Raw genomic sequence first — 12,219 nt, 5'->3', positions numbered from 1 at the left:
TGATATAATAAAAGCTCTTTTATTTTTCCTCAATATTATACTTATATTATTTTATAAGTACTGTCCCATCGTAGAATAAATATAAAAACTTAATAGAATACAACCTTGTACCTTATATTTAAATACAATTACCGAGTCAGTTTAGATATACAAATTAATTAAGCTACTTTTTTGCATTAAATTTGAATAATCAACGTTATATATTAATTATAAAATATATTTTGTATATTAAAAATAGCTAACAAGCATACAGTAATCACAAGTATACAGCAGTGATACCCTAGTGGTTGAAACTCGGCCTCTCGATCGGGGGGTCTGAGGATCGAATCCCAGGCACGCACCTCTGATTTTTCAAATCTATGTGGGTATTACAAATTAATTATCACTTGCTTTAACGGTGAAGGAAAACATCGTGAGGAGACCTGCACCTAAAAGATTTATTAAAAAATCTCAAAAGGTGTGTGAAGTCTACCAATACGCACTTGGCCAGCGCGGTGGACTATGACCTAATCCTTTTCATTCTGAGAGGAGACCCGTGCCCAGCAGTGGGCCAATAATGGGTTGATGACGAATTAAACATTTATGCAGTGGCGCGCCTCTGTACAGTGTCCGCTTCGCGTTGCTCAGCCTGGGGCAAGTTGTCACGGATGTGCTTCTTGACCAGCCGCACGTACTCCGCTGGGTGCTTCAGGTAGTGGTTCAGGTGCGCCGAGCGGTCCCAGCATTGCCATGTGCACTGTGAATGGGTATTATTTTAAATTAAAGTAGGTACATAACATTTTACTACGCAGGATGATTTTTTAAGTAAGCCTTCATGAAATCCGAAACTATATGGATAAGCGAAAAATGCTGAAGGGAGTTACGAGACCGATTTTAATAAAATGCATGCAATGCACCGTTATATTTTCTTATCTATTTCTCTAATCGGGAATCGAACGAGTTCCTTTTGACAAAAGATCTATATTATTCCGCCATGGGATCGTATCGGTAATAATAATAACTATAATGATTAAATTCTGGGAATCATAATAGATGATAAACTATAGGAAAAGGCTCATTTTGAACAAAATATATTTTTAGTCACCTTAATGCCCATTTTTCGCCACCCTTCGCAAGCGTTCCTGATGTTCCTCTCGGCGCCGACGGGATCAGTGCTGGACAGCAGGAACAGACAGGGCGCGCGGCAAGGTGTTGCATAGTAGGTCTCAGACGCCAGTTTGTAATGCTTCGTCGCTATGTACCGGAATACGAAGAGGTAGAACCTGGTTATAACAAATTTGGCGGTTGGTGTATGTAGTTAAGTAGAGACTAACCCGGGGTAGGGAACAAAAAGGGGGAAAGAAATCCCGTGATTTTCAACAAGCAGGGTTTAATATTAGACATGACGTAACCAAGAAATTCCTAAAAATAATTAAGTACAGTTGAAATTCGCAATTTTGAATCATTTTTTACTGTCCGGAAATACATATGATTGTAATTATAAGAAAAAAAAAATAAGTACGTATAACTTTTTACTATGTTATTTTTATTCAATTAATGTTATTATGCACTGAAAAATACCGACTACGATATTGAAAACTTCGATAGCGTGATCCAGAAACATGTAACCATCTTTTGACGTGTAGCGTGAAGTCGCTACACCACTTACTCTAGAAACCCCTTCACCATCTTCTGCAGCACCGGTCTGTCTGGGAACAAGGCGAGCGGCACGCCGATGGTGACGGCCGTGATGTCCGCCACCGAGTCCCACACCTGCGCGGTCACGCGGTCCAGAGCTGGCTGGTACCTATATCAGATTTATATAGATCTACTAGCTGACCCGGCAAACGTTGTGTTGCCATATAAATAAAAACATGTTAAGGGTGAACAGGCCTTATCACTTAGAGGTATGAAAAATAGATAGTAGCCGATTCTCAGACCTACTGAATATGCATATAAAATTTGGTGAAAATCGGTAAAGCCGTTTCCGAGGAGTACGGTAACTAACACTGTGACTCAAGAACTTTATATATAAGATTAATTTTATTCCACTTGCTTCACATAAGCTACCAAGTTTCGAAAACAATTTCTACTTACAATTGTTTCTTATCATTACCATTGTTTGTTCCCATCCTACTGTTTTTAGTAGCTTTCCGCGATTACATAAATTATGCATCCGTCAGGTTTGCCGAGGAGGTGGAGGAAAAGTTCAACGAACAATATGAACCTACTTACAAATGTACCTACGTATGTACAAATGTACGTAATTATTTTGAAAGTGTGTCTTACTTATTTAAATCCTTGGTAGCATGGACCAGCGCCTCAGACCACACGTATCCTCCCACTGAGAACCCATGCACCATGAAGCTGGTGTCATTGGCTGCCATCAGCCTCAGGATATCCCAGCCAATCATCTGAACGGTTCAACACAACAGCAAATCTTTAGGAATTCTTAATGCTGATTTGCTTGTTTACAATTTGAAGATGTAGGAAGTATTACGTAATAATTTTCCTAAGTTCACTTTTTACGCTTTATACATTCAAGTCCTCAGGAATAAGGATTTCTAAAGATATTTGCCTGACAGTTTTCTTAGGTCGGTTAAAATCTTTTCAAATTACCTACTTACATTTTATCTTTATATTAGTCTGTCTGTGCGGGTTCATCGTTAAACATCTACATCGATTGTCAATTTAACTGTATGCATTATGATTATAAATGATTATAAGGAACACCTTTTAAAAATGACACTTTCAAATCATTCGTATATTTACATTAATTATTTAACAGAACGACAACAATTACAAAAAATCATAATATTGCGTAATAATTAACTCAAACATCTTTTTCATTGATCCGTAATCAGTAAACTTAACTGATTTATAATACTTAGCAGGAAATAATATTTGTTTTGTCGGTTAGGCAAGGTCACACAAATAATTTATTTAATTGGAACGTTCACGAGACAATTGAAGTGTCTATTATATTACGTTTAATATTCTAATGTCTATTATATTAAGTTTTATTTAAATGTCGTTACATTTAATACTAACTGACTAAGTTTAATTGTTATGGTTATTTAACCAAAAAACAAAAGTGGCTTATAACAGATATAAGTTATAACATTAATTTCTTGATTTGACTTTTAACTGGGGTATCCTTACAACTCTTACCAAAATCCAGATTTTGAAGCACCATTGCGGACCTGGTAGATATTTATCGTATTTTATTATCTAGAGCAGCATGTTGCTGTGGCTTGGTTGGAAACGAGACGCTTAAATAAGATATTCCAGCTTAGTCTTCAAGGGTTGCAACGTATCTGTGGCTGATATTAAGTAGGTTTCCAATCCCATTTGAGTTTGAATATACTTAGACATTTAGGTGGCTCTTTTGGCAACCATAATTTCCTAAAAATGGAAAAGTTCCACAAACCTGCGCTCCTTTCTTCGGCCACATGAGCTGCCAGGGTTTGATGCTGACGGTGACCACGTCGAATCCTTCCTCCAGGTAGAGGTTCGCGTACTTCAGTGTGTGTTTTCGTCGTGCCATCAACCAACTCAGCATTATGCAAATTGGCTTGTCTCTCTTTTTGGTTAACCTGGGAAACCAATAATGTAATGCTCTTCAGACCTGGCAATACGCTTGCTAAGCCATCACAAATTCAAACGTGTTGATGAGCGTTTGACTTGGTTTTCCAAAGGTTTGCTAGTGCTTGTAGCATAGTTTTTAACCAAGGCAAAAGTTTGCAGCAGTTTAGTCACAGTAGGTATAAGGATCTATAGTTTAGAGTTTACGGCACATGACATGTCACCAGTCCAGTATTATGTACTTTATATAGGTAAACGAGTGCATTCTGCAAATAGCCATGTCACACAAAACTACAATATCACGGTACAAATCCTTATACCGTGACAATATGCAACGGAAATTGAAGTTGTGTGTAAGTATATGTAATCGCATGATTTTAAATATTTTTAACTATAAAAGACTATTTCTTTAGGTACTATAGTTTAAATATTAAATGACTAATACAATTCATAAGACTTACGAAGTGAAGGATTACCTATTTAACATATTTTATAACGTGTACAATATTTTTTTATTTAATGATAAAATATGTCTAAAATTTCCGAGTTTAATTGTAAATTATTGTACTAATTTGAAATTAAAATTTATTCTTCTATTACTTAAAATGGGTAATATATTTATTTAATTATTTAATTATATGCTTATATTGTCTTATTAATGCATGTAAATTTATAAATTTCTATTATTGTATAATTAAGATGTCTGAATTGTGGTTTTGTTTATTATGATTTATGATCCTTAGAGATTGAAATAAACGATTAATATTAATATTAAGTATTGTTTAACTTGGTACAACAAAGAATGTAATCTAAAATAGCGGCATTTCTATTTATTTGTTGCATATTAAGATATAGATGTTAATTTATGCAAGTTATTTACTTACAATGAATAAATGTAATAAAAAACTTTGAACTCACTTCATAGTTTTGGGATCTACTTTGATCTGATCCTTCTCATTGGTGATATACTCCAGGTTCTTAGTTAAAACCTGCGTGTGCGCACATCGTTCGCCGCATTTTGTACTCGTAACAGTTGCGTATGATAATAAAGGCCGTAGAAACTGCTGCAATGAAACAAATATTATAATAATTATATTTTCCATAATATTCTAATTCTTTGGCTCACTATAAAAAGTGTAATTATATGTATTTACGTCTATTATAGTTTTATTAATTTATTTAACATGAACCGGAAATCTTGTAATGATAATTATGGAAGTAAAAAGAAATATGCAGTCATGTCGTTAAACTAATAAGTGTTGTGTTGTGGACATTTATTAAATAATTTGGAATCCAGTAAATATTGTGCAGTTATTTTCACAATTTACGGTCCAATTAGCGTAACGGCCCCAGAGTGAAAACAACAGATAAAATATACAATTATTATAACTGTCTGTTACCTGGGTCAGGATTGTGTGTACTCGTATTTAATAATAACATAGTTATAGTATGTGTGAGTTTAGAAAGGGTTTTTTATTAGTCATTGATCTTCAAGGGCAATAATTTACGAAGAAGTAGGTATCGTTTGATTAAAATAAGGAAATAAAGTGTGTGGAAATAAACCGCGTGCTTAAAGGTAAAAGGGCCTATAGCTAAGGGTTAATAGGGATTTATGCTGAAAGGGCACATAAATTTTTTTTTTTGCCATTCGGTTTGAAATTATCTGAAATGTAAAAATTTTTTACGTTACGTAAAACGTCCATTTACGCACGCCGTGATATAAATTAAATTTTATAAGGAGGTGTGCAATTGGTATCAAGCTTTCTTACACCTTTGGGCGTTTGTATAAAAATCCGCAGTCTGCATATTATTTATTAGCGTTAGTTATTAGTGGCCTACAGATATTAACGTCAATGACTTGCGTGGTTGAACATCGCAGTGCTCATACTATTCTGACCCGCAGAGCGTTCCGGGTTCAGTTCCAGGCAACGCAAAAATCAACATATGACATTAGATTTTTATTTCAGGTGAAAGGACATAGAGGTTTAAGTATTTATGTGTGATACGCCCCAGAGAAGACACGTGGAGGAATAGTATCAAATAAGTACCAAAGGTACCGAAGTCTTTTTACCTTTCGATATCCACAATAACAAAATATTAATACTATTATTTATTCAATAGGTAGGTACTTACATGCTTGCTGGCCCTTATGTACACCTTCCCGCAGCCAACAGCAATGGATATAGTGCGAGAGCAACTCATTGTATACCTACTATTGTTCGTTGACAAATCTGAAACAAAGTAAATATACAAACTATTACAAACTAAATGTAAATGTTACTTATGTGAATACTAGCAAAATCAAGTAATTATTCATTTATTCATTCATTCACACATTTTATATTTATGATTACGTGGATAATACGACTGCAAATGTATTTAATGTAGCTAAGTATTATAATATAAGTCAGATTGTTATATAGTAGGTACTTGACGTCAAGGCCAGCTTAAAGCTAGACTAAATGGATGGACCGACTTTGCTTTACTTTATAAATTATCTAACTATATAAACATTTATTGAAAGGCTGAAAAAGTATCTGGCAAAACTTTACCTACGTGAAAATGTATAGTTGTATTTTTAAGGATAAAGTTTTGTGAGTCCCCCAAGAGTGGCTTCAAGGCGTCCCTTATTGCTAAGATACGGCACCTAAATGTTGCAATAGCTGAAGAAATGTTTGCCAAGCGTCAAAAATGTATTACTCTAGCAGATTCTCAGCATGAACTTGTTGCTTTTACAAAGCTTAAAGTTTGCTTCCGAATCAGTGCTTCTTATCAGAATTATTTCTTTTTCTCATGTTGTTAACTGGTCCGCCATTTATCGTTACGGGTGAGGACAATAGGCAAAGGGCTTGAATTAATCAGTAAAAAGTAAAATTTATAGTCCATTTATCAACGAAAATGTATATCCGATCTTGTCCCATCATAATATAAACGATGGTTATGTGAAGTAGACAGTAATAAATTGTTGGGTGAAGACATATCGATAGACAATAACTATACAATTAGCTATGAGAAACTTAAATGTATATATGTATACCTACATATTTCAATGTACATATGGTAGGTACTATAAATAACAAAGTACTTAGGTAGATAACCTATCATCATCAACCCATTACTGTCCCACTGCTGGGCACGGGTCTCCTCTAAGAATGAGAAGGATTAGGCCATAGTCCACCGCGCTGGCCAAGTGCGTATTGGTAGACTTCACATACCTTTGAGAATTCTTTTTATAAATCTCTCAGGTATGCAGGTTTCCTCACGATGTTTTCCTTCACCGTTTAAGCAAGTGATAATTAATTTCTAATACGCACATAATTTTGAAAAACCTAAGTACTTTGTTATTTATAGTAGTGTATTGTGTAGTTATTTATTAATTAAACTATTTTGTCCCTGTAGTTCTGGGACCAGAATAGGGCTACGGTATCCCCTGCCTGTCGTAAGAGGCGACTAAAAGGAGGCTTCCGGGGTTGCTGACGGCAAGAGTGGGAGCTCGAACCGCCCGGTCAGCAACCCGGGGGGGTTAGTGCGGTAAAAATCCCACATAACTCTGAGTCACTCCCGCGGCACCGGGTACCTTTGGTAGGTTTCCCCCTCGTTAACAAAAAAAAAAAGGTTATAAACTATTCACTAGATGTTCAAAAACAGACTTACGGACCTACCCTATTGAACATAATATAAACAAAGAGGAATATACTAAATTCTGCCGATTTGCATACAATACAAATTATGCTGATTGCGTTCAGTGCAAAGAAGAATCTTGGAAGAATCGTTACGATATAAAAAAAAGGAAAAATGTTAAACTATATCGTTAACTACAATGACATTTTATACTTTATAAATTGTATTTGTCCTAGTTAACCAGGTTATAGATCAATGGTTAACTAGGACAAATACAATTTAACATTTGGTACATAGATACTTACTTATATTCGCGACTATCAAGAATTGTTCTACTGTTGCACACAATCACTCCCACAATTGGAAATTGTAAAATAATGCAAAGTGCAGTGAGGCGTTATGTGCGTTTTATAGGTCTGAGCTCGATCAGATATGTTTAGTAAATAAACTAAATACCTAATAAAAACGCAACATGTCGGCCAGACAAGTTAAATTTGAATGACCCATAATAGGACGCACAACTAAGTGCGGCGCTTGTACAATTCCATATTCTTCTAAGGAAGTGTTTTTATTAGGGCTGGTAAATTTAAAGATAAAAAGTAACTACCTAATTAATATATCGATAGTACCTAAAAATACTGTTTGATGTTCCAAAATTCACTTTGTTATCGTAGGTACACTTCCTACCCTACTAGCAACAGAAGCATAGAGAAGTGTCACCAACCCAACATCCACGCTAGCTGGCCTAGTATTTTGGTACGTTAAATGGACCATCTGAATTAAAAAATACTAAACATTTACAATTACTAGCAAGTCTAGAAACACTGCATACATACCGAAACGGAGGTAAAATGTAAAATGTTCATTTTTAGATTATTATTTAAGTATTTCAGTATTGTTTTTCTACAATATAAAAAGTATACATACACAAGTAAATACTTACCGTATAAGGTACTTAAGATACCTAATTAAGATTAAGCACAAACTCAGGAATTACGTGTTTCGACACTAAATACGCAAGTTCAAGTCCTCGCGGTCCCCACATAAACAACGCCAAAATTCGCAATAAATATATATTTCAACATGGAACGATCTCGTAAATAACTGTTTACCAAATTGATTAAAATCGTAAAATATTAATTGCAGTTATTTCGCGTGTATCATAATATCTGTCCACTCATTATTGTGACTTAGTTTTTAAATTTTTTAACTAACGCATGTACGAAAAAGTTGGCGGGCGAGACGCGACTGACTGGTGGCGTGGTCACCACTCGTTGCATGCATGATAATTCCTCGCCTCAATCACTATTTCGGCAGAATATTTTAGTATGTATGTTACCGGAATAACGCTCGTTGGATATTTTTTCCGGTACGTGTCGGCAAACTTGTTCTAACTGTAAATAAACTGCAACTATGAATATATTGCACTAAATATGTTTTTTATACATGAGTATGAGGATAATTATATAAAGAAATATCTTGCTTGCATATAATGTTCAGTTCTTTTTCGAATACAATCTGAAATATTTTTTATGAAAACGACTGCGCTGTAAGAAATTTTATGTGAAGCGTCGCCCAATAACTGTTACAAAATAAGATGCATATTTTTAATGTAATTATAATTATAATTTTCTTAATTATACCTGATATAATTTATGTTTTATACTGTATTATCGGGTAAAATAAAATTTAAGGGTAAGAATCCAAGCATATTTTATGCAATGCATTTTTGGCGCACATGCCAATCTAGTCTTAATAATAAATTTATTCGTCTACATCACTCAAACGGTTCGTGCACGTTTTTTAACTGGTTTCAAGCTCAAGGTCAGTGTATATTATAAAATTACGACCTATATAACATTTGTTGAGCGTACGTAGACTAAAAACTAAAAATGAAGCCTAAAAATTATGAGACTGATAAAACGAAGTCTGGCTATAAATAAATAGCATAAGTACTTACTTTGCTTCCAAATTTAACGGAAGACTCATTTACGGTTTACAGATCTACTTTTAATAGGTAAAGTATCTAATTTGAAATTTGGAAATTCAGATTTTCGCGGGCTTTGAACCCTGGCCTCACAGTGTAAAAGGCCGTTTATAAGGTTACGTACCCAAAACGGAACCCTATTACTAAGACTTCGCTGTCAGTCCGTCTATCCGTCTGTCACAGGGCTATATCTCTGGAACTGTAATAGATAGACACATGATTTTACAGAGGATGCATAACGGTGGCTGATATAACAACAAATACTAAAAATAAAATAAGTTGAATATTAAAGGGGGTCTCCATACAACAAACCGGTATTTTTCGGCATTTTTTGATCTAACTGTTAAACCGTACTAGGGAAACGGTTGAAATGTTAACAATCCGTTTAATACTCTAACTGGTATTATAATAAATAAAAATAAGAACCATAAAACATATTTTAATATAGTTATTTTAATTTTATTATACGTTGTTTCCTGTGGTTGTTTCCGTATCATCACCCCAACGCCATCTGTCGTTGTCTCATATAATTAAATATTGTTGAAAATAATGAAATGAATATAAAAAATAAGTAAAAAAAAAGAACTTTTGGTGGTAGGTACGGAAGCCTCCATTTGCGAGTTCGACTCGTACTTGGCGAATTATTAAATCACTGAGCTATTACTGCTTGCCTATGTATGGAACTATCTGTTTGAAAAACGAGCGAAAGGTTGGACAAGAGTCTCATATGTATGTGTTATATGGATTTTCTACATTTTATTTTGTAACAGGTAAACACTATAAGTAGTTTTATAGTGCTGATATTTCCACACAGTTGAATGGACCGTGATCATGACCGTGGATAAAATATGGTATAATAATGTACCTAAATATACAGGAAAGAAAAGGCCAATCTGCTAATATACCACACTTAAATTGTACATAATAAAAATTCTGAATGAAATTGAGTGAAAAGAAATCTTATTATTTTTTTGTAGCTATTAAATGAAAATACTGGAATTGTAAACGTATACCATTATTAACCACATGCACCAAAATACGCTGCTTCTCAGTACCACGGCTCACAATTCAAAAGTGAATGGTCACTTGACCACTTAACAATAACATCAAGAATACTTATTCACTTGATACTTACTCCTTAAGGTAGAAAAATACTAACCAAAAAGTCCCAGAGAAACTTTGCAACCTTAATCTATTATTGGACAGTAAATTACATGAAAATCATTGTCACTTAGTAACCACTAACCACACATTTATGTAAACACATCCACCGAGCATGGATATTAATTTTGTAAAATAGCACCAAACAAAAACTAGTTTTTTATAGTGCTTTGCAAAGACCAAACACGTCTTGACTGTGTGATAGATAAGATTTGCTACATTGCACGAACGTTCGATGCTACTCTGCCTAAATCCACGATAAGTTAAATACATAATGAAGTATAAGTAACAAAGTATAGTCAACACATTTTAAAAACTTACTAAATTAACCGTGGGAATAATTAACCGTTAATTTAACAAGCAAGAATATTAATTAGCTACTGTTAATAGGTAATTGGGTAAATACTTATTTTGTCTCACTTCATACTATATCAGATTAAATTCTATTGAAATAGTTTGCTTCGATGAAGGCCTGCTTTAATTATGTACATCTTGCAATATAATAGTTATAAATTTATGAGTGTATTGTTTAAACAGAAAAGAAATATAGTTCAAAAAACTAAAAAACACGCTTTTATGATAAAATCAACTAAAAAGTAGAAAATAATTTTCAATGTAGGAATCAATTAAGGAACAGTAAATTGTATAATTGTAAAAAAAGCGTGGAGTGGTCCACTTATCGATTTTCGTAAAGGACCCCACACTTTTTCCACAATTATACAATTTACTGTTCCTTAATTGATTCCTAGATTGAAAATTATTTTCTACTTTTTAGTTGATTTTATCATAAAAGCGTGTTTTTTAGTTTTTTGAACTATATTTATTTTTTTAATTTTTAGTATTTGTTGTTATAGCGACCATCATTATGCATCGTCTGAAAAAAAATCAAGTGTCTATCTATTACGGTTTAAGAGATAAAGCCCTATGACTCACGAACAGACAGCGGAGGGTTTCGTTTTATCCTTTGAGTACGGAATCCTAAAAATCATTTTACAAGATGGTATTATAGATATGTTTCAGTACATTTTGTTATAGGGAAATAACATTATTATTTTCCAAAGCCAAAAATCAATCTAGTAACTTTGCCTGAACGCTCCATAAGGCGCTTTCTCTCGCCTCGAAAATCGTTAATCCTGAGGATATTGATAAGGACAATGGTACAAAATTATTAAAATCGTGTATTGTCATCGGTTTTTGATAATTCTTCAAAATTTTGAATTAAACTGAACGTTCAAAGTGGATAGAAATCGGGCTCAGATTCCGTTACTGTTACGTACATACATACAAACGTACGACCCAAGCTAATAAAAGCGTGTTAAAAACATTCTCTCACCAGTAATCAGAACTATTGTACAATAATTAAAATCCATTGAAATACGGAAAGATTTGCATGTTAGGGATTTTTGTTAACCTATTAAAGCTTTCTTTTTTATTCCTAAAATAGCCTAAAGATATCCTAAAGGGACGTTTGAGTTATGTAATGCAAATTTAAGTTAAGCTTGTAAGCGAATATCAGACCATTGGATAAGTGGTCAATGTCGCCCATGAATATGTAACCATGCTCAAGACATGATTGAAGTCCTACCTGAGATCGGCCTCAGATACGTTGCAATGTTTGAATATGTTTTACCACAACCTTCACAACAAAACAGCGCTTTACACTACTGAAAGCGCAAATACTGCAAATTAATCAAATTTCCTTTATACCTTTCAATTGGCAATATTAAACCGTCCTTCAGTCTCCTTCACCGGTGCATTTCCACATAATTAAGTGTCGCATAAATGACTGCACTTATATTCAAATTATTCGGTGAAAATAAAAAAATCTATAAATGTAAAAGTACTTTATTAAAAATAATTATTGATATTCTTTGAGATTGTCATAT

At 33.8% G+C, this 12,219-nt stretch overlaps 1 protein-coding gene across 2 annotated transcripts; it reads right to left on the bottom strand.

The window, feature by feature from the left end:
• Positions 1–8,405, bottom strand: LOC140754465 (uncharacterized). Of its 2 annotated transcripts, none has more exons than XM_073089482.1 (8): positions 8,129–8,405; positions 5,698–5,795; positions 4,483–4,628; positions 3,410–3,575; positions 2,269–2,393; positions 1,649–1,786; positions 1,085–1,262; positions 1–736 (listed from the first exon to the last, which is right to left on the bottom strand). In XM_073089482.1, exons 2-8 carry the CDS (start codon positions 5,764–5,766, stop codon positions 581–583), a joined length of 978 nt encoding a protein of 325 aa, XP_072945583.1. In that variant the 5' UTR covers positions 5,767–5,795; positions 8,129–8,405; the 3' UTR covers positions 1–580. The 2 variants fall into 2 exon arrangements, with proteins under 2 accessions (XP_072945583.1, XP_072945584.1); XM_073089483.1 differs by having other exon boundaries at positions 4,483–4,625.
• Positions 8,406–12,219: the final 3,814 nt, after the last annotated feature.

The sequence above is a fragment of the Epargyreus clarus genome, unplaced genomic scaffold, assembly GCF_041222505.1.
Source record: "Epargyreus clarus isolate Ecla_fem2 unplaced genomic scaffold, WU_Ecla_fem_2.2 ptg000029l, whole genome shotgun sequence".
Classification (NCBI taxonomy): domain Eukaryota; kingdom Metazoa; phylum Arthropoda; class Insecta; order Lepidoptera; family Hesperiidae; genus Epargyreus; species Epargyreus clarus.
The sequence above is the reverse complement of the archived record's forward strand: the minus strand, read 5'-3'. Positions and strand labels throughout refer to the sequence as shown.